The sequence below is a fragment of the Sminthopsis crassicaudata genome, chromosome 3 (assembly GCF_048593235.1).
Source record: "Sminthopsis crassicaudata isolate SCR6 chromosome 3, ASM4859323v1, whole genome shotgun sequence".
NCBI lineage: Eukaryota > Metazoa > Chordata > Mammalia > Dasyuromorphia > Dasyuridae > Sminthopsis > Sminthopsis crassicaudata.
In genome coordinates, this window is record NC_133619.1 from 85,313,445 (window position 1) to 85,340,700 (window position 27,256).

A 27,256-nucleotide genomic window follows, 5' to 3' on the forward strand; every position below is an offset into this window, starting at 1 on the left:
GCAAAGCTTTTTGCTAAAGCAAGAATACTTTTCGTGGTGCTTTCCTCAGTCCCTTGGCTCTTCAGGCATCCCATAGTTCTCGCTAACCCTAGCTGGGGTTGCCAGCTACTGGTCTGATTTCTGAGAGCACACTTGGTACATTGTACAGCCCTGGCAGGGCCAAACAGGATGCCTGGGTCAATGGGGTGTGTCCCACTTCTATTGTTTGCAGAAACTTCTCCTACAGCCCAGTGAACTTGGAGGAAGGGTGGGGCTTTTAATGGGTCTTGAGCAACCAGGGTCTACTAATTACAGAGCAGAGGTACAGTTCATGAGTCAATCTGGCTCCAAATGTGGGGACTGAGAAAGCCATGATTGGGAATGGGAGACTGGGTGGAGGAAGTACTTCCAAGACCATGGTAAGAACCTTTGGGGGTCAAAACTCACAATAGATAAGGAGAGAGAGAAAGGGAATCCCTGGAGAATGAACTATGTTGTTGAGGTTCATTTAGTCATGTCCAACTCTTTGTGATCTCCTGGACCAGAGATTACAGGACGACACAGCTAATAAATGTCTTAATCTGGATTTCAACTCAGGTTTTCCGGGCTTCAGGTTCAGCACTCTATCCATTGAGTGATCTAGCTGCTCCTAAAATGAACTATAGGTCATTTATATTGAAGGTTTTGTTACCTTTCTGTTTTGGAGATAGGGAGAATATTCTGCAGCATAGTATTTTTTCTAGATTATCTAAACAAAAGAGTGTCCCTTCCTTGTATTATCCCAATAAAATACTGAAAAGTTGGGTAATGATGATAATAGCAGGCACTTTAAGAATTCAAAAGAACTTTAAATGTGGGACCTAAGGCCCCTCAAGACTCTAACTCACAAGCAATGGGGTTCTATCCTGAGAGCTGACCCTAAGATAATTAATACTACTCTTTGGTTCATTGCTCCCACCTAGAATTTTTCCAGAAGAAACCCCAAATGTAGCTTAAATGTAGTTCTTTTCTCTAGGATTCCCCAAATTGCCTAAATAAAGGTGTGTCCCTTTCCTTGTACTATCCCAAACAGCTAATGAATACACCAGAACTCAACAAAATACTAAAAATTTGGGTAATGATGATGATAATAATAGGCACTTTGAGCATTCAAAAGAATTTTAAATATAGGACCTAAGGCCCCTCAAGACTCTGGATTCACAAGGAATGGGGTTCTATCCTGAGAGCTGACCCTAAGATGATTAATACTTCTCTTTGGTTCATTGCTCCCACCTAGAATTTTTCCAGGAGACACCTCCAAATATAGCTTAAATGTAGTTCCTCTCTAGGATTCCCCCCCACCATCTCTTGAACACCCAAGATAATAAATACAAACAGATCATTGGACAGCCTTTATTGTACCCCACAGAAAATGCAGAAGGTGCAAAGGACTCATGGGAGCCCATTAATAGTTACAGAAAATGCATACAGCACTCAAATAGTCTGTCAGCTCCCTCCAAAGGGAAAGGAATTTGGGATTGCCATCAGTGCAATCCTGTGAGGTACTCTGGTGAGTCCTCTTTTCCTAGGTCTATAGTTTCCCTGAGACCTATAGCATTATTCTATGGTTCAGACACTTTCCTCTGAAAATACACATACTTTGGTGATTTCTCAGTAGGAAATACCTTTCTTGCACTATCCAATGACTACTCAATGACTTTATTCTTCATGGAACTGCTCAGGAACTCTGTAGATGTTCTCTTCTTTCTCCATGAACCTTGCTGTTGAAATCTTTTTCCTCTAGTCTAGAAGGCTATTGTCTAAGTTCTTGAATTTAGGAACTTTTGAACTTCAGGGATACCCCCCCAAAGATCAGTCCCCAAATCCATCACAACCCAATAAATTTCTCTTCAATATCTAGAAGCCTCTAGATTTTGAGATCATGGTGCTTAGGAGATGAAAACATTTACTTTCTCTGCACAGAAAGTAGAAGGTTAGAGAGACTGTCCATCAATTCCCCTCTCATACCACCTAGATACGGTGCACATTTTGTGGCAAGATGCCAGGAGTTGTTGAGTTGGAGAGGAGAAGGGAAAGGAGACCCTTCTCTACCTTTTTGGCAGAAAGGGTCGAGGGAAAACAGTGAAGGATCCAAAAGAAAAAAGAGCTGGTTTGTCCATTAGCTTTTATAGGCCATGGAGTAGAATGGTTCCTAAAAAGTTCCAGTCAGTCAGTTATCAGAAGTTCCATGCATTCTCTGAGCAAGATGGCAGTGGCCATACCCACACGCTGTGGGTTAAATGTACTCCCACAAACAAGGACTTATTTATGCTTTGCATTTCTTCAAATCCACCAAGAAGTTTCCATGCAAACCCCATTCCTTTACATAATAAACATTATCACGTTTGATGGAGCTTGGTCAGACATCCAAGATGCCAGTCATCCACAGCATCCCAGGCCTTCACCCCTCATCCTGGGCTTTTCTTGCCACTGGATTCATCAACTCTAGAAAAGTGAGATTGCGTAATTCTGCTCACTTAAATCCAAGTCAAGACAAGTCAAGACATCCCCTGTAATGTCATCCTTCCCTTTCAAAAACTAAGGATAAACAAACATCTCCCTCCCTCAATTTATAGGTAAGGAAATCAAGACTCAGAGAGTAATTTACCCAAATACACATATATCATAATACTACAGAGTGCATGAAGGTTTGCAAAGTGCTTGATGCATAGACCCTCACAACAAGACCATGAAGCAGGGATGTTATCTCCCTTTTAGATATGAGACACTAACATTGAGAGAAGTCAAAGTGATTTGTTCAGAGTCATATAGCTGTTAAGTTTCTGAGGCAGGATTTGAACTGAGGCTTTCTTCACTCCAAGTCCAGCACACTCTCCCCCATGATATTTAACTGCCTCTAGGTAAATCATAGCTTGGGACTCTCTAGCCCCAAATCCAACTGGATTTTCCCAACTTTTCTGGAGCACAAAGTTAACAGTAGAGCTGAGAATGGGCTCCAGGCCCAAATGGCTTTTTCATTCAGACTCAAAAGTAGGACTCAAAGAACTGCATTTAATAATGATGATGATGAAGGTTATAAAGATGACTTTACTTCACCACTTAACTTTTCAGGTTTCTTATCTGTAGAAAGAGGATTTTGGATATTTCAATATGAAAGAAAGAGCATTTAATTTAGAATTTTAATACCAAGGTTTAAATTTATCTCTTCTGTTTACTGCCTGTATGACCTGGGGAAGGGGAGGGAAGCATCTAACTTTTTCCTGCCTCAGTTTCTTCATCATCAAGATGATAGAGTTGGTTTATATGGTTTCTAAGGTCCCTAACATTTTTTGATTCATCCTGAGTGTAAAATACAGGTGTATCATGTTCTATCATTTTCAATGGATTTACACAATGAAAACTGAAAAACTGTAACTACCACCACAAAAAGAAAACAAAGGGAAAAAGAGAGGGCTACTAAAGACCCTTGGGTCTGACAGTGGTGAATTGCAGGCTTACAAGTGTTTTTCAAAGTCCATTTAGTATCAGATTCTAACCCGAATCCCCAAGCTATAGGATATGGAGTTAGAAGGGATCTTAGCAATCACCTAATCCGGTCTTTGCAGTCCAGATTGGTAAAGTCACCTGCCCATGGCCACACAACTAACTAGGTAGCAGAATTAGCATTTTAACCCAGGTCCTGTGAAGCTACTCTATATTGCTACTCTACCATACAACTGTTTTTCCAAAAAAAAAAAAAAAGTAATAATCACGCTTCCTGCAGAAACCTTCTGAGATTTTTGTATATATATTAGATATCTATTTATAATAAATGTATTATGTCAGATAGAGGAGTGCTTCACATTATCCCAACCAATATACTATCCCACTAGTGATGTGACTACAGTATAACTCCATCCCCACTTTAATACTGTTCTGGCTATAGCCCTTTTATTTATTTATTGTCCTAGACAGCAACATTGTTTTTTCTGGTGACATTTTCCTCTCTATGGCTTAATGCCAGTGGAGTCTATTTTCTTAGCCTTGACTTTCTTCTTATAACCAACAAATAGGATGGGGGTGAGCACTGGCGTTTATTTTTAAATTAATTCCCAGCACCCGACCGCTAACGTACCTCAAAGGTACACCAGGGGATCACTCCCAGGGTAACAAACACTGATGAAAAAACGGGAAATGATACCCATACAGAGCGGCACTGTGACAGCCCTCCAGCCAGAAGAGAGAACATCCTTTCTTTTCCTGTTGAGAACCAGCAAGCACCGAGTCATCACATTAAGAGGTAGTTCAGTTGGGCATCCTTGATGCAGGGCATGGACCCACGTGACTTTTAAAAAAATATCTGTTCCATCAGTTCCACTAGCTAAAGACTCATCCAGTCCACCCTTCTGACAGGAAGGGCGGTCCAGTCTCTGCAGTTCACATACCCATCCGGATACTCTGGATGATCTGAAATATAGCTGAAAAAGGAAAAAAAATGAGGTTCACTCAGATGTTAGTTTGAACAACATTGGGAACTCAATTCCCTGGTTTCCTCCTTAGAATGACATGCAGTGAGTATGGAACTGATTAAATATTTCCTGACCAGGGGTCATGCTAACAAGAGGTCAATGAACTTTAAAAAATAGGAGCTCAGCTTTTTCCACTAGTACCCCAGGGGTTTGTCCAGAAATATTCAGTTAATTGTAGGGAGAGTTATAGTACATATGAATGTTTCAGGTACCTGAAGAGATGGTACACTGCAAGACCCGCCCATCAGATGTCTGAGATACTGATCCCATTTGTGGGAAGAGTTGCTGATCGCCTTCGCTTGCCTTCTAAACAACCCAGCCCCCAATGCTGGTTAAGAAAGTTGGGTAAGAGCAGAGAGATTCTCTGATATACTGTCTGACCTCCAAAACTGCCGGCATTGTTCAGTGACTGATAATTCTCATCACAATTTGGCATCTGGCTGGCTGGGAGCCTTGAAATGTGGGCTGGCTCATTATGCAGTTTAAAATTAGGACAGCATTGGCTGGTTATGGATGCTAATCTTCCAGGGCCTAAGAAGATTTTGACCTTCATTTAAGATTCTTTAAGAAACTAGTATTTCCACTCATTGCCTCTGGCCTCCCAGAACTCCTAATTAGAACAATCATTGTTGATTTGGAGGCAGGGCCTCCAAAAAAGCAGAACTCACAAATAACTCCCAGATAATAGCTCCAGGGAGAAAAGAATCCTTTACTCTGCTTCTGGCCTTTTATTTTGCAGAGAACCTATAATTTGGTTCAGTCTTCAATCTGTTTACCTGAGGTGGTTATATTGGCTTGGGAGGCTTGCTTTTTAAAATAGGTTTCATATCTATAAGTTGCCTAAGGAAGCAAAATCTAAACAAGATTTCTTCTTACTTATATCTTCCCCAGCTGTTGAAGATAATCAGTCTTGGGTGGGCAAAAAGATCCAGAATAACTTAAGGACTGGGTTCAAAGAAGGACGCCTTTTTGAAAAGATTCAGTAGGGTTTTCTGCTAGCCAGCCTAGCAGGTGAGGAAAGTACCAGAATAATGGTACCCAAATTTTTAATTTTTAAAAATTTATTTATTTTTTCTGAGTCAATTGGGTGACTTGCCCAGGGTCACACAGCTAGAAAAAATGTTAAGCATCTGAAACCAGCTTTGAACTCGAGCCCTCTTGACTTCAGGGCTGGTGTTCTATCCACTGCACCATCTAGCTGCCTCTACTTCTATATGGTAGAAATGTATGTTAAATACATAATATTTATACAATTACTTGCCTGCTTTCTTAAGCAGAGTAAAACTTAAACCTTTCCTTGGTTCCTCAGGTCTCCACTTTGAACAATAAAAACTATTCTCTGCTTCTCAGAGATTACTGAAGTGGAAAGAACTATTAGCCCCTGAGGTAAATAGCTATACTTGGATGTTTTTTTGCTTGCTTTTGGTTCTCAGTTATGTTCTAGATAGATTAGGTTCCTTTAAACATGAATTCCAGATAGGTAAATGTTACTATTTTTAAAAAAATCAATCAGATATATCTGAACTTTACAATGTTCCCCCAAGGAGATGTGTGTGGAATAAAATAAATGAAATAAATCTTTTAAAAATGTCTATTTGTCTTATGCTAGGCACTGTTTGCAAGACTGATTCAGCTGTACAGTTAGGACTCAACAAATGAGAAAAATACAATCAGTGAGTTATGGTCACATCCCATTGATTCCAATTATGGTTATGTAACTTTGAGGAAACATTCATATTAACTCTGCTCTTTCTAGGTAGCTACTGACCATTTCCTTGGAGAATTCTATCAAAACACTCTGGGTCACCTCATCTTATTAACTTGAATTAAAATAACTTATTCAATTGGATTTGGCTCAAAGAGGGAATAATATACATACTTAGTTGTCTCACCCTATAGGAAAGTAAGAGGGAAAAGGGGAAAGAAAAGGAGGAGGTTAATAGAAAGTAGAACAGAAGTAGAAGGGGAATGGAATAAGAAAGGGGATGCTGAAAAAAGGGAGGGCAGATTGAAGGAGGTGACAGTCAGGAGCAAAACACTGGTAAGGAGGGAAAAGGTAGAAGGAGAAGGAAAATAGGATGGTGAGAAAAACAGTAATTTTAACTGTAAATGTGAATGGAATGAACTCTCCCATACAACGGGGAAGTAGATAGCATAGTGGATTAATAGCCAAAATCCTACAAAATATTATTGATAAAAAATTAATTCATTCATTTCTTTTTAACTTCACTAAAAATGATTCCTTATTCTAATTGAATGAATATAGCAGCTCATTACTCATTCTCTCTCTTTCTCTCACATATTTATTTATATATGTATAGAGATGTTGATTTGGAAAGAATTCTTTTAAGAAAATATTGCATTAAATGGAGTTTTTTCTAAATGAGTCATTTCAATTTATCAATTCCCCCAAAATGGGGGAAAATAGTAAAGTTTTTCAGTTTACTTTCTAGTCATCTCTCAAAATCTTTAGAAAGCTTATGACATGTTATGGCAATTATACTGAATCTAATTCTGCATATAAGCCACAGTTGACCTGTCTGCTAACCCCTGTCTCCAAAACCCTGACTTTCCAATGCAGTGAGCAGAAAGAAAGTCAACAGAAAGTTCAAAAGAGGGAGCGGAAGTGGGGAGTCTAGACCCTGACAAGTTAATAACTTAACAGTGAGTGAACAAAGCTGAGAAAATAACAGCTGAGAAGACTGCAGGAAAAAATCTATGTTAAAGGCAGGACAAAGCCAAGAGGAAAGAGGCCTGGGAAAGGCAAGCTAAGGCAGGAAGACATGTCAGTCTGAAGAAGCTGGGCCTGAGTATTTGCAACATGTTATATATATATATATATATATATATATATATGTATTTATACATACATATATATGTATTTATATATACATATATATGGATATTTATGTAACAGATTTTACACAATGTTATAAGTGTATATATGTATACAATGTATATATTTATACAATGCTTATGTGTTATATAATAAATATATATTTATACATAATCCTGACAATGACACCTTCCATAAGAAAGTGGGAGCTCTGTAAACATTGATTAGGGGAGGTTAGGAATACAAGTTAAATCAACTAGCATTGAGCACCTACTATGTGCCAGACACTATGCTAAGCACTGAAGAATTCCTGTCTTTAGAGAGTTCATACAAGCAATGTATATACAGGATAAATAGGAAATAATCAAAAAAGAGAAGGAACGTGAATTAAGTGAAATTGGGAAGGTGGATTTTAGCTAGATTAGAGCCAGATAGAGATGAGAAGGAAGAGAATTCTAAACGTAGCAAAGATCCAGTTAAAATGCCCAGAATAGGAAAATGGAGTGCCTTATTTGAGAAACTATATGAAGGCCAGTATCATTGTATCATAGTGAGAATAAGAGGGAAGAAGCCTGGAAAAGGAGGAAAAGGTCAGATTATGAAAGGGTCTTAATAGCAAACAGAGATCTCACATTTTATCTTGGAAACACTAGGAAGTCCTTAGAGTTTGTTGAATGAGGAAATGGCAGTTCAGACTATCTCCTCCAGTAGTTTATCTGTAAAAGGGAAGAGAGATGTGAGACTGTGGCTAGTAGAGATCAAGAGAGTTTTTTTAAAGCATGGGAAGACAATGGTTGTGTCTGTGGGTAATAGGGAAGCATCCATAGACAAAGAGAAGTTTAATATTTAGTGAGAGTGAGAGTGAGAATGATTGGGGGACACTTTTCTGGAGAAGATGAGATGGAATTGAGACCATATGTGCTTGTAGATAGGTTGACCTTGGCAAAATAGAAGGCTACCTCTTTTCATGTGAGATGAAGGTAAGGGAGATGATAGAGATTCAAGTATGAGAGATGAGGAGAGAAGAGAGAACTCTTAGATAATGACCTCAAGGTTTTTTTTTCCCCAATATGAGACAAAGTTCTCAGCTGAAAGATTAGGGTTAAAACTCAGAAGATTGAAATAGTCTAGAATTCATAATCCTGCCAGCAAATTTTTTGTCATGACAGAAAATTTTAACAAGAAAATGAGAAAGAAAGGCCACTAGAAGTGGGAAGCATAGGACCACCTGAAAGGAGAAGGTAGCAAGAGTGGGGAAAAAGTAGAGTTATAGGTAAAAATAAGAAAACCCATTAATCCTAAACTTATAGCAGTTTTAATTAAAAAAAAAAAAGAGAATGATGGGAAAAGTCTGGAATGGTTAGTAAAGGAACTTATGGGCCAAGCCAAGAGAGGTAGCTGAGGAGGAGTCAGAAAAACTGGAAAATTGCAAAGAGATGGAGATCTGTAAAGAAACAGTACCAGAAATCTCAGTGTCTCTTTTTATTACATGAGGAAATAAGAGGGCTATCTATTAACAAAGAATTAGAAAGGAGAACAAAAAAAAGGAAGTAGAATGAGACAAGAAAAATTGGTAAATGCCATTTGGGTCTTGTTCAAAAAAGACAAAAGCATCTGCCTTCAATGAGACAGCAGAGACACAAAATATCATGCAGCACATAGATCCCTTTGCCTAGCATGAAAGGATGATCATTCAGGTTCCTTCCAGCCGTTGAGTCAGTAATATGGGCACTGACCCCCCTCTCAGGTGCCATAGGATTGTGAGGTGAGGGGGACAGCCAAAATAACAATGGAAAGCTTTAAAAGTGAGTTTCAGGAATATATCTGAGGAGTCTGAATGACTCAAAAAGATACATTTTCTTGATTTGTTTTGACAGACATTCAGGAAGGGGCCCCAAGACAGAAGGGAGTACTTAGTTTTTTCAGTTATAGTGAAATGCAAGATTTTCTCCAAGACTCCTGTGTTATGTATCTCAAACTTCCCAATGGTCAATCTGTGGGTTGGAGCTTCCACTGTGTTTCATGATCTTAGAAAATACCTTTGAGCTGCCAGCAGTGTTTAAATTAATGGCCCTGAAAAATCCAAGTCTCTTCTGGGACCAGCATCAAGAAAAGAGATGTGAAGGCAGACTGTCACTCTAGGGAGGCTTATATGGCTGAACCAGAACTCTATTTGTCTGGAGAAGAAAACCAAAAGGCACTGGGATAGTTTCCCACCTGGAACCTTTAGAAAATCTGTCTTTCTCTAGCAAGGAAGTTGAAGAATGTTTCCTTATTTGCAGCAACTTGCAATCAATAACCACACTACAATATGCATTTGTTCCCTGTAAATTATTCTGGTTTTTGCTACTTATGTGGAAGCTCTCACTTCCCCTTAGAAAACCCCAATGGGCTGATTTCTAAGTAGTTAACGATATAAAATAGTGATTTTTGGCAGGAGAAATCGCTGCCATCCTTGGATATTGGTAACAGTTTTGTTCCTACTCTCAAACCTGTCTCCCTACCTTTCATTCAGGCAGACAAGGGGGCAGAAAGGCTGTTTGAAGGATGACTCATGTTCTGTTGTTTAAGGGGCAGTCTCAGAACTTTACAAATTCCTTCAAATTCCTCCTCCCTCACCTTCCTTCAAATTAGTCTCCACGGCTCATTTATGGAAGGCTCACTGGGTATGTGATCTTTTTAGTTCCAGGATTAAGGTTCAGTAAGAGAACTAAGTCTCTCCAGGGGTCAGGCTGTTGTATTTTCCCCTCTTTGTTGTTGTTGTTCAATCATTTGAGCCAAGTATGACTCTTTGTGACTCCCTTTGGAGTTATCCTGGCAAAGATACTGGAATGGTCTACCATTTCCTTCCTCTGCTCATTTTACAGATGAGGAGACTGTAAAAAAATAGGGTTAAGTGACTTGTCCAGGATGACATAGCTAGGAAGTGTCTGAGTTCAGATTTGGACTCATTTTCCTGACTCCAGGCCAATAAACAAGAAGAGAAACCAGATGGAAAATCTTGGGGGAAAAAAAAAAACAAAAACCAAAACCCCAGGATACTTCTGGGAGGAGGGAAAAAAAGGAGGGGTGGGAGCTGGATGGAACTATACAAGTAGACTCTGTTTTTCCTAATACTGTATACCTCTGACATTATTGGTGTGGGAGAATTACAGGTAAGGAGATTCTCTTCATCAATACAGATTAGTAACACAATTTTAGTCAGCTATCTGGGAAAAGACTGAGAATTTGCTACCCAGAATCCCACAGTCAGTATATATCAGAGAGAGAATTTGAATCCAAATTTTCCTGGCTCCAAAACTGACTCTATCCATATGGAATGTTACACATAAGTCCTAGGTTATATTTATTCTCTCCATTAATACAGATCACTAACTACTCTACAACTCACAATTTTAGACAGCTACCTAGGAAAGGACTGAGAACTTGCCACCCAGTATACACTAGAGGGAGAATTTGAATCCAAGTTTTCCTGGCTCCAAAACTGACTCTCTATCCATATGGCATGTGACACATAAGTCCATCAGTTATATTTATTCAGGGTGAGGGAGGAAGGAGAATTGGATCTGTGTTTAGAGCAGTATGGGAAGGTCCTGGTAAGGGACATGTTCAACTAATGCAGATTTAATCTTCTGTGAATTTATCATTTAAATAGAACCCTAGGTTGAACAGCCAGTCAGAGGTCAGAGTAGAATCCAGGTCTTCAGGATCCAGACTTAAGGACCCTCTTATCCCCCTTATTGATTTTATAAATGGTTATATACCCAAATTCTGAACCCCCTGAATTCTTCAGTATTCTTGGGAGAGCAAGCACACTTGCCAAGACTTAAAAAGAAAATCCCAGCTCTACTCCTTTCTCTTGTTGGGATGTGTTCATCTTCAAACTCCTAATTTGTCAGGGCAGACAGCCACAAGTGGTCTGACCCTTGGAGAGAGGAGAGGATGGTCAGATGGACAGCTGGCAGTTAGGCAGCCCACTTCCTGGTAGCAATGTGAAAGGGCCCCTCTTATCTCAGCTTCTTTTGGGGGGACTCCAGTGGCATTTAGCAGCCTGGCAGCCAGAGTCCTTGGAGGGTAAGAGAGGGAGAGAAAAGATAGGTCCAAGAGGAGCCTCAGATATGGGTTAATGACCATTAAATTCAAATATAAAGGCTATATGAAAATAAAGGCAGGGAGAGAACAGAGGAGGCTTAGTGGTAGGGGGAGTCAAGGCTGCCTAATGCTCCCCAGGGGGAAACCTTACTAAAACCACCCCTTGCAGCTTCTTTTTCTGGGAAGGCTAGTCAAGGAAGGGTTTGCCCTTGGGCTGACCTCCCCCCTAGAGAGAATACCTGAAGCGTGCTTAAGCAACTGCAGGGTCCAAAGAGCTCCCAGACCAGGCAGACAGAACTGCAGACAGATTGCCGGATTATTAACAGTTGGCCATGCCAAAAGAGCCCAGGGCCGGCTTGGAGGAACCGCACTCACTGCCGCTGAGTGCCAGTCAGCTTTAGGGGAGAGGGGCCAAGAAATATGCTACGGGAGCTGAGGTGCTGGGCCCAGGACCCAGCTCTTTGTTCCACTCTGCCCCATGATCCTGGGAGCCCCTGGGAAAGGTGGGCAGAGAATCCTGGTGAGCTTTCCCTCTCCCTTCTGAATGTTCTTTTTTTCTCGTGAAGCCCAATTCATCTGGAACAAGGGGGTTTCACCTAGGATCTGAGAACATTATTAATATATATAATGTATATATGTACATGTGTAATATATAATACACACATGTATGCATACATATATAAGCACATATATGTATGTGTATATATACCAACACATCATATATAATTATAGTCACATACATTATATAGTTATATAATATATGAAACATGTTGTATATGATACACATACATGTCATACAGTATGTGATTATTCATAATTATATATTAGAGAATTATATAATGTATAACACATATTATATAGATATATAAACCATATAAAGTGTATATGTATATATATGACATATATACATTAATATTCTTAGGATCTACATTAAATATATATAATACATACTATATGCATATAGTATATGTGTATCTCTATCACTATCTTAATCTCACATAAAAACCTTAGGTTATCTAACTGCATTTCAAAATAACTGGTTTTCTCTATAATCCTTTCTATTTTGTGCATTTCAAAAATATTCTGAGAAGGGGTCTGTCATAACACAGCACAAAATGGTCAAAAACCAACCCTGATTTAGTTATTGATACTACTCTTAAAAGAACATATTTGATTCAGTTCAATTAGCATGTATGGTGTCCACAGTCTACATGATGCTGTGCCTAGGAACTTCAGGAATGAAATATGAAAATGAAACTGTCTTTGACTTTGAGGACCTTAAACTCAGTTATGCAAGACACAAATGAAATTTAAATTTATAGACTGAACTGCATAATATGTTTAATATGACTGTACATGTATAATCTATATAAGATTGATTGCTTTCTTGGGGAGGGGATAAAGGGTAGAAGGAAGCAGACAAAGAATAGAAGTCAAAACATTATAAAAGTAAATGTTGAAAATTAATAAATAAAAAATCCTATCATACTAATGATAGATACAGAGGCATTAATGGGACTGTATTTACGAATATTGAAGGAAGGAACAGTGCTGGGAAAGGAACTGGAATATACATTCCAATATTTTCTTCTATGATTCAAAGGAATTAAATTGTGATCCTATTTTTTCTGGGTTAAATATACGTTAGTAGGGGAATGAACAGAGGGGTTGTATACACAGAGCTAGAAATACCTGGGGTTTGGGAAAAAGTATATTGCCCTGTCAACTCAATATTATATTAGATCAAGGTCCAAGATGGAATCAAACAAATGAAAAATTAAAATAGAAATAACAGAGGGAGCCGAAGACACTCTATGAACTGTATGCTGATTACACAATAGACTAGAAAACCAAGATGCTGATCAGAGTCAGTGTCCTGGAGGAATGCTGGTGAAGAAACCTAAAGCAGCTGCTCAGGGAACACTTTGGCACAAAAAGCTAGAAGGTCTAGAGAAAATAGGAGAGAGAATATGTCTTTCTTGAGTAAGTGTGTGTGAAAGAGAGAGAGAGAGAGAGAGAGAGAGAGAGAGAGAGAGAGAGAGAGAGAGAGAGAGAGAGAGAGAGAGAGAGAGAGAGAAGGAGGAAGAGGAAGGGAGGAGGGGAGAGAAGGAGACAGAAACAGAGATAGAGATGGAGACAGAGAGAGAGAGAGAGAGACAAGAGAAACAGAGAAAGAGACAGACAGACAGATATGCTCCCATTTCTTTCTGCAAAGAGAGAAGAATATCTAGTATTGAAGGAACCTTAACAGGGATTTTAGTTATCATCAGTTCAGATTTTTGATATGCTTTAATATTTTTAAAAAGCCAATTAAAAATGAATTCAAAAAAAATCCAAGAGCCTTGAGTTATCCTATTTTGAAATAAACACAATGTACCAAAATCTATTGCTGATAGCTCATTTTATCTCGTTAGGAACACTTTTGCCGCAAACCACTGGTTTTTAGAGTTGTTTGGGGGGAAGTGAAATTCACATTTTGTTTCTAGTCTTAAACAAGCTCCAGAAGTTTTACACGCAAACACCAAAGCCTGGCTTTGGTTTGGAGCCTGCTAGACTTTCTTCAATGCCTTATCACATGGAAAAATATTATCTTATGTGAAACATGTTATCACTGAAAATGCTGACATGTACTGTAGGTACTTAAGAGATAATGTCACTGTTTTCTTACTTAGCGACCACAGGAGAGATTAAGGCAGTGTTAAAAGCAGGGGTAACCTGTCACAAGTGCACCCCCCGGCTGGAGGCCTGGAATCTTCCCAGCACACCATCCTCATTAGCTTTCTCCTGATGTCCCAGTGGGCCCGAGAAGGGGTCCAGTGAGCTCAGGCATTGTGCTCTGGCCAGAGAGATTATACAAACAAACAGCAACCCCCTGCCTGTGACGTGTGCTGGTACGTTGGAGGCAGTGATGTTTCTCAGAGGAAATCGCCTTAGAAATGCCATAATTACTCTTAATGGCAGGACTTCTTAAGCTGGTTTTGCCAAGTGTGAGGGTAACCATTAAGGGAGTATGAAATAGAAGAATAAACAAAGGCTACCATATTATGTTCATAAATGATACTTGGACACTCTGAGAGGTATGTCTTCTACCCTCTTAGGTGTACAGTGTAGTTATTTATATAATATATTTTATATTTATATGATACTAGCAGGAAGATGAATATGGGACCTCAATGGGAGGTACCCAACCAGATGTGTAGGAGGTAGTTCCTGGCCACAGCAGAAAAAAGCCATCAGGATCAATTCCCTCACAGTGGCCACAGTATCAGAAGCAATGACTTAAAAGCATCAATTCCAGCCCTATGACCAGCCAAGAAGGCCTGTCAAAATATGGTGTTAAGGGAAAAAAAAGCAGATCCTTTCTTTTCTCTCTCTCAGAAAAAATACAGTTGTTTAGTTGCTTTCAATTGTTTTGGACTCTTCATAACCCTATTAGAGTTTTCATGGCAAAGATACTGGAATTGTTTGCCATTTCTTCTCCAATTCATTTTACAGATGAGGAAACTGAGGCAAAAGGAGGTTACATGGCTAGCGCAGGGTCATCCAGTTAGTTGTCGTTATTGGTTTTTTATTCATACATAATAAATGTCTGAGGTTGGACTGGAACTCAAGTATTCTTGATTTGAGGTCCAGCATTCTATCCATTCATTGTACCACCTAGCTGCCCCAAAAGGAAAAGGAAGGAAGACTTGTTATTCTTCATTTTCCTTTTCTCCATGAGGTAAAATGCCAAAAGTAAAAATCAGAATTGGGATGGTCTTTTAAGGATACCCAGTCTAATTTATATTTAAAACATGGATCCCTTCTACAGAATTCCTCAAGCATTATAAATAATTAAAATAAATAATTTATAATTATAAATAATAAATAAATATTATAAATAATATAAAAACTAGCCTCTGCTTAAAGACCTCCAGTGAGAAGAAACTCATCTTCTAAAGCATTGCCTTCTTTTTGCTGACAGCTACATTTGTGAATGTGGAAGACCACTGGCTCCATTCTGAATTTAAGGATATACTCTGCAATATAAGTGCCAAGTGGTCATCAAACCTTTGATGGAGGACTTCTAGCTAGGAGGAATCTACTTCCTCTTGAGGTAAGGCATTCCAATTCTACGTAGTTATAATAATAATATTTATGATAATGACAGTAATAATTAGAAACTGACTTAGTGACATGGGAGACACTGGCACAGGACTGCCCAACATGTCATTCCTTCATCAAGGAAGAGGCTTTGCTCTTATGGGCAAGGTAGAACAGAAGTAGCTCAAAAAAAATGCAAGATGTGCAAATTTACAGAATCCACACTAAATGCTCACATGGGACTATTTGTGTGCTCCACTTGTGACAGAGCATTCCAAACTTGGATTGGTCTGATCAAGACACACTGTACCTCAATGCCATTTTGTCCTCTTAGAGAATGAAGGATAAAATCCCACCAAAGGGAAGACTGAATTGGCCCAGGTCTAGATGCATGATTTCTCAATATGGATTCTATTTCTTGTACTGCCAAGACTTCTACTCTTGCCTTCATTATTTTACTTTGATGAATTCTATATCCTTCACAGGATAATGAACACCAAAGTACTTTAAAGTTTGCAGTGATTTTCATACTTTAGCTCATTTGAAACTCAATATAGTAGCTACTATAGGTATTATTATTATTATTATTATTATTTCCATTTTATAGAAGAAACAGAGGTACAGAGAGATAGATCAATGTATCCATGGTCACATATTAAGTGTCAAAGGCAGATTTTAAAATCAGCTGTTTTTGTCTCCAAATTTAGTTTTTCCATGTCATATTACTTCTCAGATGTTCAATTTTATATACAAACATATATATGTAAGTATACACACAGAGAGAGTGCTTCTCTCCCTCCTCTGATTATCCTATTCCTTTCAAATAATATTTGCATTTTATTGTTCTGTGTTTGTGACATAGTCTTATCTCAGACAATTACAATTATACCTAGAAGGATACACCTTCTTTTTTGAATTGTGTTCTCCAATTTATCTTGAACTAACTCAACCCTTAACATATTTTAAGACATTAGTTAAGCCCCACCTATGCTTTATTTCCTGAAGACTAAATATTTCTACTTCCTTTATCTCCTTGTTGCATTATCAAATTTCATCTCCATCTTGGTCTCTAAATCCTGGAAATTATTCCCCCTCTCAAAATGTGGTTCCCAGAACAGAGCATGATATGCTAGATATGATATGATCATGAAAATGTACAGTGGAATTCTGTGGACATTCTCTTGCTCTGAGCACTATGCACTCATTAATATGGCCTAAAATAGTATAAATTTGCTTAGGTACCCAGTACCACTTTTTAATTCATATGAAACTATGCTATTCAATTATTTCAATGATTTCTGACTTTTCATGACCCTCTTTAGAATTTTCTTGACAAATATATTGGAATGGTTTGCCATTTCCTTTTCCAGCTCTTTTTAAACATTTTTTAACAGAGGAGGAAACTGAGGCAGACAGAGTTAAATGACTAGCCCAGGGTTACATAGTTAACTTAACTACTTAACTATGTATAAGAAATGTCTCAGGTCAGATTTGAACTTAGAAAGATGAGTCTGTCTGATTCCAGGTCCAGCATTCTATCCACTGTGCCATGTAGCTACCCCACAAAACTATGAGGGCCCTTAAAATTCTCAAGTCTTCTTCATCATAACTGTTGCCTGTCATGATGTCTATTTCCATACTTGGGTTGTTGAATTTTTGAACCTAAGTATAGGACTTGATACTGATTATTATTAAAATTCCTTTTGTTAAATGAGTCCCAAAATCCTTTTGGGTGATGATTCTGTCATCCAATATGGTAGAATATTCCTCTTACTTTTGTGTCATCTGAAAATATATAAATAGCCCATTTTTGCTGTAAACCAAAGGATTAATAAAAATGTGGATCACAACACAGCCAAAAACAGATACCTGAGACATTTCAAAAGAAACCTTCCTCCAACTTTTTTATTACTGTATTTTAAAATTATTTTAAAGTTTATTTTTATTATACTCTATTATCTATTAAAATAATATTGTAAATATTATTATTATTATTATTCATCCAATACTCTTTTTTGTTTTCTCTTGAATGAAGAAGTGACCCTTCGTTGCCAAGGCAAACCCCTCTACATTCACCATCAACAAATTTACCATTAACATCCACCAAAATCCCATCAACTCCCATTTTTTCCAGCAGATTTACCATTCTCTATTATCCTCAATGTCTCTCTCTCAACTGGCTCTTTCCTTGCTATCTACAAAAACATTAATTTCTCTTCTATACTTAAAAACTCTTTGTCCCATCTGACCATACTCGATTTGGCCACATCCCGTGCAGTATTTCTCCTTCCCTTCTTGACTAATCTCATTCAGAAAGCCATCTACAACTGGACCTTCACTTCATCTCGCCGTTAACCCTTTGTCATCTAGCTTCTGGGGTCATCCAACTGAAACTGCCCTCTCTACCAATGGCCAAATCCAATGACCTTTTCAAACCTTCTTCACCTCCCAGTGCCTCCGACACTATGGATCACATTCTCCACTCCTGGCCAGAGCATCATTCTTGTCATTCCCACTAAGCTATTATATCGTCCCAATGGTCTGAGATGCTTTCTTCCCTTACTTCTGAATTACATCCTTCTACTTCTCTTTCTATAAAGGTTTGAATTTGGGAGATCCAAATTATTTTTCCTCTTAAATATTTTCTTTCATTTCTTCCTTCCCCAAGAAACCTTTCACATTCCTTAATTCTCCATGGCAGCCATCAGCAAATTGTGTAGGTCTTTGCATGACAAGCTAAAGATTTTGAATTTTATTCATCAGTCAATTATTGAAGGGTTTTAAGTAGAGGAAGGAAGTGTACTAGAAAGATTAATATGGTAATTATGTATAGGATGGATGGAAAGGGAGACTGTTTAGAAAACTTTTGCAACCACAAACTTCCTCTCTTTCCTTCCAGAGGTGAGGGTCTATGGGAGTAGAACATTGCATATACTGTCAAATTCAATTGATACTTTGCTTAGTTTTGTTGAATTACTTTTTTTTCCTTTCTTTTTCATTCTTCGTCATAAGGAATGGCTTACTGCATAGGGAAGTTGGAAGGGATATGCACAAAAAAGTTTAAAATTATACCTCAGTGTGACCCTAGGAAAGTCACTTAATATCTGCCTTAGTTTCTTCTTGTGTAAAATGGGAATAAAATACCATCTGCCTCCCAGGTTTGTTGTGGAAATAAAATAAGGTTATAAAGAGTGTAAAGTACTTTATAAACCTTAAAATGCTATATAAGTGATGTAATTTATTATTATTACATTAAGTTCATTTCTTAGGATTTTCTTCTCTTCCCAATTTGTTTTTCATTTCCTTTCCTTACTCACAAATGCTTTTTTGATTGGGTAAGAATTTCTAGCAGATAGTCCTGGAAACCCAAATCATACTGGAAAAACTATACTGTGACAGAAAAAAACAAGCAGTACCTTAGTATTGATACCTTCCCCTACCTCCTTTGGGATTTGATCTCTTCTGGGGAGACGACTACTCTAGAAAATGAAAAGAAAATAGTTTACTCGATGACTTGCCCTTGCCAAAGAACATAGAAAACAGGACCATAGAGTTGGAGCTAGAAGGAATCCTTTCTGGGTCTTGAACAGGTTAGATGGCTTGCCTCATGGTCACAGAGCTAGTTAAAGGTCAAATGAAAGATTTGACTCCAGGTCTTCCTAACTTTAAATCTAGTATTCTTGTGAGTCTGATGTCATCTACTCTGATGACATCAGAGTAGTCTAGAAAGAACCAGTTCCCTGGCTAGACTAAGAGCAGAAAAGGCTTGAGGAGATGTCATTTAATAATCTCTGCTTCAGTCACCAGGACAATGGGGACCTGTGTCCCCATTGACAGTGAATCAGCTGCAACGTCCTATGTCAGGAATCTTGATAATGATTTGAAAGGTTACAAGACTCTATTTCAGGTCACATTTCCTCCAGGTATTTTTCCCTATAGGTGATCTTGGGAGATAAAAGTAAAACCTGCCACTTACACACTTACAAGTCAGAGATAACCACGTGAGTTTTAGGTAAAGATTCAACCCAACATGAAAGCCCAGGGCATCAATCCTGGAGAAGTGTCACTCTTTGGAATGTGAACTTTATCTCAGAAAGAGCTCTCTGACTGTGACTTCCCCCAAGAAGTCCTAATTCTTCTTTGAGCAAGTTGTGGTGATAATTACATTTGAGATTTTTAGGCAGGTAGATGATTCAATGGATACAGAATCGGATCTGGAATCTGGTAGACTAGCTATGTGACCCTGGACAAGTCACTTTTGTCTGCCTCAGTTTTCTAATCTGTAAAATGGAAATAACTACAGTACCTTATCTCAAGGTTGTTACGATAATTGTGTAAACTGCTTCCTTTATAAATCTTAAAGCACTATATAAATGTTAGCTATTATTATATCTTCTTTGGTCATTTTGATATGATTCATTATTGCTAATATTTGCTAGAATAGAAACAACCACAAAATCAGTAATAATAATAGCTATCTAGCATTTATTTGATGTGTTAGAGTTTACAATGCTCTTTACATGCTTATCTCATTTGATCTTTGATCATGTTGGTTATATTAGGGTTCTTTCTTTGCTGTAGTGGGGGACAGAGTGAAATCTCTCATTAGTGATTAAGGCTGAATAAATGTCACATGGTACCTGTAGGCTTTGTTCACCATGACAAGAGACCTTTAACAATGGATCTACTTTGTGCTGGCTGCAGCTGTACATATATTAAAACTTAAATGGTTCTTGTGCAAGGATAACATGCAGATTTGTGAAGTAAAAAAATGGATCAGCTTAAGACCAAGCCAATAATTAATATGAATCTGAAACCGATATGTTTCTAATAAGCTGTCCTTATAAATAAAACACATTTTCTTCATTGATAAAGAATAACACGAAGGTCAAGGATAATACTGTAATATTCTTCAGTTTTTCCCACAGGCAATGTCCATACCTGATCCACAGACAACAAAAACAAACAGTGCCAGCAGCCACGGACCCACAGGGTATTTCTCTTCTTGTGGTCTCTAAAAGGAAAGGGACCAGAGAAAAGAAAATTAGATTTACCTGTTTAAAAAAAAATAATTTGCCTTTTTAGTTCCCAGATAAATGCAGGACTTGAAGCTAGCTTACTTACATCCACTCCCAATTTCTGAAATGATACTTAAATTATAGATAGGGGGAGCAGAGTGAGGAAGGAGAAAGGGAGGGAAAGAGGGAAGAAGGGAAGAGGGAGAAGACAGACAAGAGAAAGATACAGACAGAGGCAGAGATAGAGATAGTGAGATAAAAAAGAGGAAGAGGGAAGAGAGAATAGAGAAGGAGACAGAGAAGTACAGAGACAGAAAGAAATTCAGATGGGGGAGAGAGAGAGAGAGAGAGAGAGAGAGAGAGAGAGAGAGAGAGAGAGAGAGAGAGAGAGAGAGAGAGAGAGAGAGAGAGAGAGAGAGAGAGGAGAGAGAGAGAGAGAGAGAGAGAGAGAGAGAGAGAGAGAGAGAGAGAGAGAGAGAGAGAGAGACAGACAGAGAGAGAGAGGAAGGAAGAGAAGAGGGAAGGGACAGAGAGGGGATCTAGAGAGGAAGGGAGGGAGGGAATGACAGAGAGATAGAGACAGACAGAGATAGTGAGATAAAAGAGAGGGGAAAGGGAAGAAAGGAGATGGGGAGGGAGGGAGGAAAGGATAAAGGGAGAGAGGGAGTGACAGAGATAAAGACAGACAGAGACACAGAGAGTAATATAAAAGAGAAGGAGAGGGAAGAGAGAGAGAGAAGGAGGGAGGGAGGAAAGGAGAAAAGAAAGGAGGGAGAGAGAGAGAGAAAGTTAATCAAATTAATTTCTTTTACACTTCTCACAATGTCCTTTTATGTGCCAATGGGATATGATCACCAGCAAAGGCCCTAATAAAAAGAATCCTGAATTGGAGGGGAATACAGAGTCATAGAATTATATTGTTTATAACTGTAAAGGAATTGAGAAATGGGGAGGAAGGGCTGGGGGTTAGGGGAGGTGTTCACTCTTTTTATGTCTCCAGCTCCTTTCAGAGTCTGGTGAAGCTTCTAGAACCTTTCTCAATAAGTCAATAAGTATCACTCATTTTCATTTTAGTGCATCTTATAAGTATCACTCATTTTCATTTTAGTGCATCTTTAGGTAAATTATTCTACACATATACCTTCCCCAAAATAATAGAAACAACTTTAACATGGCTAAAGTGTGAGTAAAAATTAAGACATTTATAATACTGGACTTTTTTTTTTTTTGGTATTAAAAAGCCTAAATTTACATAGAGAATAAGGTTGGTTTGCTTTTTAATGAGCATGATGGCCTTAATGTCAAGGAAGACAAAACATGAATTCTAACCTTGCTTCTGACATTAGTAAGCCATTATAATCATCATCATCATCTTCTTCTTCTTCCTCATGGCAAAAATATAGTCCTAACAAATAATTTTATTGAACACTTGTAAGTGCTTATAACCAAAAGCAATCAACTAACAAATGATATCTGTATACTTGTGTGTGTGTATATGTCTTCGTCTTTGTGTGTATATACTTAAGTATATATACACATATATATGTATATGTATGTGTAGTTGATTATGCCCCAAAAGATCCAGAAAAGGAATTGCCAAGTCAAAGCAGAAAAGGACAAAATAAAAGAAGAAAAAAAGCAAAGGACACAAAATTACATTTTTATTAACTTTGGGCCCAAATATGTCTTGAGTAAATATAAATCTAAAAAGACAAGTTATTTTCTGCTGTTAAAGCTTTCACCAATCTTTTTTGCATTGATCTGGGATTATTTATTTAGTGAAATCTCTCATTAGTGATTAAGGCTTAGTGAAGAAAAAAACAACCAATCATTTAGATCAGTTAGAGAGGATTGGGACATGTTTTCTTCTTCAGCTCCAGCTGCTAATGGGCAACAGATTGGGTTTCAAATAAATCATTTTCTCAGTGTCTTGATTTAATGTGTGAATGTCAAGCAAATTTTGATTAAAGAAAAGATAGTTAATGGATTCTTCTTCTAAGAGAAATGAAGAATTCTTATAGTATTCTGTAAGTAATAAAAGTAGTTAAATCATCCTCTCAGTTCATTACATTTCTTTTGACTCAACATAGTAAGGGAAATTGAAAATGATAACTCCAAGAGGAAATTTTACAGGGTCACCATTATATTTGGTCTTATGGCCTGTTCTACACTAGACCAAATATGTAAACCAATGTTAAGTCACTTGAAACCCAATTTAATATGTGCCCCTTTTATCTTTATTCTACTTATCCACTTTAAACTAGTTTAGGCTAGTTTAATAAAAACTAGTTCTGCTACTATTTCCCCACATTTGCTAAATAAGTTCCTTTGCCTATACAGCTAGTAGAAATAAAAAAAAATTAGGAATCTAAAAATTACTTGCTAAGTGGAATGAAGTTTCTTAATCAACAGAAAGAAAAAAAATTAAAGATGGAAACTTGAAATTGGGTTAAGGAGCTCCTCAAATATCTGAATTGTAATTAATCAGAGTTCAATAATTTTTTTTCACTAGCTGATAGCTGTCCATCTTAAATTCTGTTAATGGTTTTGTTGCTTCCAAGAGTATCTGCCATCATTTTGCATGGGAATCCAATGAATCCTATATCCAAGGATTAGGTAGTTCATGGGTATTAGATTAATACTGTTTGGGAGAGGAACAACATCCTTATGGAGCCAATACAATGCAAAATCTGAGCTCTAACAGAATAAGTTAACTCCTTGTGGCTCAGATTTTAATAGGGTAATTAAGAATTCTCCTTATCTAATCCGCTTCTGTGGATAAAGAACTGGCTTCTTCAGGATAAGGATAGAGATTCTGACTGTGTGACTAGGAAAATCATTTAACCTTCCAGGGCCCCCAAATAACTCTGCAAGACTCCATCACAAAACAGGTATGGTCCACATTGGTTGATTAAATTTCTTTTCAATGGAAGCCTAAACTAAATGTGCTGCTGCAATCCACTTCAAATCTCTTAACTTGTTGAAAGAAACTCAGATAACAGACATATTACCAGTCTAATTGTGTTCCACTAGAGTTTGTGAAAATCAGATTTCATTGTTTTCTTTTGAGAGAATTTCATCTCACCTTAAAGGAGCTAATTAATTTACATCAAAACTAGTTAGGAAGTTAGCAGAGAAGTGAAATAAACAGTCCATCCATTTATATTCATATATAACATATAAACATTCCCCTTGACAAGGAAATCTTTCATTACAAGTTGGTGTAACTTTGCTGTCAGGCACTCGGGTGAATTCCAGGGAACATTCCTTCCCAGTTAAGATTAAAACAAAACAAAACAGAACAAAACAAAACTTTTCCTCCACTTGACAGTGTGATCTGGAGAAGAGATTATCTTTTAGGGGTAAGGTTGAAAGTACATACTTGAATATTAATTAGAATAACAGGTTTCTTCTGAGTGAAATTAGATAAGGTGACATATTCAGTGAAAAATGTTTCCCATTCATGGGCTCCATAGAACCCAAGCTGGAAGTTTTACTATCAGCAGTTGAAAGAAATGTTTCAATTAATTGCTGAAAGACACAGGGAATAGAGCAGCTTAGATTCAAAGTGAAGTTCAGTTAAGTTTCTCTGCCATTGCATGCGTCTGGTTTTATGTGGATTCTATTTAGCAAAATCTTATTAGCAGATTTCATTTTGAGACATTTACACAAGATGTCATCAAGAAAAAATATGGTCTAATCTGCTCAGCTGATTTCCCTAGTCAAATCTCAAAATTCCTATGGAATTTCCATTCCAACAAATTGGGTAATAAATTTCTAGGTGTCTTCTTTAAAAGAAAACAAAATACTATGTCAGTCTATCCTACACTTGCTTAGAATCATACTTCTACAGGTGGAAGAGACCTCTGAAGCCATATAGTGCCAACATCTTCATTTATGGATGAAGAAATTGGGACTTAGGGAAATAAATTAATTTGCCCAAAGATATTCAGGTGAAGTTACCTGGTATTTCCTATGTAATAACTTTGACAAAAGTTGCCTCCTTAAGACAAAATATGTCTTTTGTTGATTTGCATCCTTGAATATTCCATGGTGTTTAAAACAGACTCTTAAACACAAAAGTAATTCTAGCTCCAGAATTGTCCATTCTTTAAGTTTGGATCCTAGATCTATCACTTATTATTATATTATTTTTATTGGATCTCAACAGAGCCACTTTATTTTTTTAAGATTCCACTTTCCTCATTTTCAAAATGAGAGAAATGGATGAAATGATTTGTAAGACCTGTTTTGGCCAATCCCCTTAGGATTCTATGATCATGTTAACTAGGGTCATGCATTAAGAGGAGAATGAACCCAAAGGAGACATGTTTTTCTACAGTGGGCAATGTGAATAACAAATAACATTTTACTTTAATTAAGGTTTTGCCCAGTGACAGCCAGCCTCATCAAAGAAATGGAAAGTTAGGAAGATGAAGAAATGAATCTGCCTAACAACATTTTCAAATAAAGCAGTAGAGGATTCCAAAAATTAAGAACTGGGAAAAAAGCAAACAATAAAAAATCTGTCTATCCCTAGCTTGAGAGTGTGATTTCCAACTCTTGTCCTAATGCAGGTTTTTTTGTTGTCGTTCAGTTATTTTCAGTCATATCCAACTCTTCATGAACCCTTTTGGGGTTTTCTTGGCAAAGATACTGGAATGGTTTGCCATTCCCATCTCTTGCTCATTTTATAGATAAGAAATCGAGGCAAACAGGGTTAAATGACTTACCCAGAATCACACAGTAAATATCTGAGGCTAGATTTAAATTCAGGAAGAAGTCTTCCTGACTCTAGACCCAACAGTCTATCTACTGTACCAGCTAGATGTATCTCAAATCCAAGTTATCTTTTCTCTAATGATGTGCCTTTCATTCTTTCCCAGAATTCTTCACTGTTTGGAAGATTCCTTCAAAGATGGCTCAAGTTGAGCCCTTCCTGTGATCTCACTCTGCTTTGTAGTCCACCTCAACCAGGACATCAGACAATAATCAGAGGGATTTGTTGTACTAGCTAGGATCTTCTCTGAACTTCAACTGACCCAACCATGGGTCTGACTAGTCTCAGTCACAGGGATGGGAAAGTCTGTTGGACAAAGATTTTGCTCTAAAGCAGGGGAAAAAACACTGGATTTGGAATCATAACATGGAGTTATGAATTCTATCTCTGCCATTCTGGGAGAAAATCACTTAGCTTTAGTGTAAAGTCCCTTCCAATTTCAAAACTATAATTCTATTTTCTCTAAGGTCCCTTCTAGTTAAAAATCTTACAACCCCTCTGTTGCCTTCTCTAGGTATGCATTACCATCTCTCTAAGTTTCCTCATTTAGGAGAAAAGGTTTTTCCCCCCTTTATTAAAGCTTTTTATTTTCAAAACATATGCATAGATAATTCACCCTTGCAAAACTTGTGTTCCAAAATTTTTTCCTTTCCTTCTCCATCTTCTAGACAGCAAGTGATCCAATATATGTTAAACATATGCAATTCTTATATGTATATTTCCACAATTATCTTGCTGCACAAGAAAAATAAGATTGAAAAGGAAAAAAAATGAGAAAGAAAACAAAACACAAGCAAACAATAACAAAAAGAGTAAAATAATACATTGTGATCCACACTCTGTCCCCACAGTCCTCTCTCTGGGTATAAATGGCTCTCTTCATCACAAGATCATTAGAACTGGTCTGAATCATCTCATTGTTGAAAAGAGCCATGTTTGTCAGAATTGATCATCGTATAGTCTTGTTGCTGTGTACAATGATCTCCTGGTTCTGCTCATTTCACTTTGCACCAGTTCATGTAGGTCTCTCCAGGTTTCTCTGAAATCATCCTCCTGATCATTTCTTCCAGAACAATAATATTCCATAACATCCATATACCATAATTTATTTAGCCATTCCCCAACTGATGGGCATCCATTCAATTTCCGGTTCCTTTTCACTACTAAAATGGTTGCCACAAACATTTTTGCACACATAAGTCCTTTTCCTTTTTTTATGCTCTCTTTGAGATACAGGCCCAGTAGAGACAGTGATGGATCAAATGCACAGTTTTATAGCCCATTGGATAGAGTTCCAGATTGCTCTCCAGAATGCTTGGATCACTTCACAACTCCACCAACAATGTATCAGTGTCCCAGTTTTCCCACATCCTCTCTAATATTCATGATTATTTTTTCCTGTCATCTTAGCTAATCTGAGAGGTGGGTAGTGGTACCTCAGAGATGTCTTAATTTGCATTTGTCTGATAATTTAGAACATTTTTAAATATGACTATAAATAGTTTCAATTTCTTCATATGAAAATTATCTGTTCATATCCTTTGATCATTTATCAATTGGAGAATGGCTTGAATTCTTATAAATTTGAATCAATTCTCTATTTTAGAAATGAGGCCTTTATCAGAACCCTTGGATATCAATATTTTTGGGAAAAGGTTTTTATTCCTTGTTTCTTTTATGTCTAGATCCACAATTCATTGTATCTCCATTCTCATTGGAAAGAAGCAGCATATGGTGGAGGGTATGAAGAGGAAGGGTTTCATGCTCAGCCTTAGGGAGAAAGAAAACCAGCCCCTAAGATGCTCCCCCTCCAACCCACCACAGCATAATAGCCATCTTCTGTCTTACCAGGGTTTTGGCTACATTCCCTCTCTGTGTGATGTTTTTGCTGTGCTTCTTGTTAGCCATCCGGATCCGCTGTTTGGCCACCATTGCTTGGTTGCTTTTGTTTTAAACTTAC

At 37.6% G+C, this 27,256-nt stretch overlaps 1 protein-coding gene and 1 long non-coding RNA gene across 4 annotated transcripts in view; one reads left to right on the plus strand and one right to left on the minus strand.

Annotated features, from left to right (window-relative positions):
- Positions 1-26,820, plus strand: part of LOC141560624 (uncharacterized) — a 40,849-nt gene extending 14,029 nt beyond the window's left edge. Inside the window, exons 2-3 of the long non-coding RNA XR_012487759.1 lie at positions 15,380-15,511; positions 25,403-26,820. This is a non-coding gene — a long non-coding RNA (uncharacterized LOC141560624). The remainder of the gene's footprint in view (positions 1-15,379; positions 15,512-25,402) is intronic.
- Positions 1,235-27,256, minus strand: SERP2 (stress associated endoplasmic reticulum protein family member 2). Of its 3 annotated transcripts, XR_012487758.1 has the most exons (4): positions 27,145-27,256; positions 20,440-20,512; positions 18,915-18,977; positions 1,235-4,436 (listed from the first exon to the last, which is right to left on the minus strand). XR_012487758.1 is itself a non-coding variant. In XM_074299155.1 (3 exons), exons 1-3 carry the CDS (start codon positions 27,226-27,228, stop codon positions 4,396-4,398), a joined length of 198 nt encoding a protein of 65 aa, XP_074155256.1. In that variant the 5' UTR covers positions 27,229-27,256; the 3' UTR covers positions 1,235-4,395. The 3 variants fall into 3 exon arrangements, 2 of the variants coding, with proteins under 2 accessions (XP_074155256.1, XP_074155257.1); XM_074299155.1 differs by lacking the exon at positions 18,915-18,977; XM_074299156.1 differs by lacking the exon at positions 1,235-4,436 and having other exon boundaries at positions 17,505-18,977.

Bases quoted from the DNA above. Each gene is read 5' to 3' on its own strand.
- SERP2 (XM_074299155.1), bottom strand. From the start codon at position 27,228: ATGGTGGCCAAACAGCGGATCCGGATGGCTAACAAGAAGCACAGCAAA. The intron at 20,513-27,144 runs GTAAGACAGAAG...CTTTCCTTTTAG, and splicing joins GGAATGTAGCCAAAACCCTG to AGACCACAAGAAGAGAAATA. The intron at 4,437-20,439 runs GTATGGACATTG...TTCCTTTTTCAG, and splicing joins TTTTGTTGTCTGTGGATCAG to CTATATTTCAGATCATCCAG.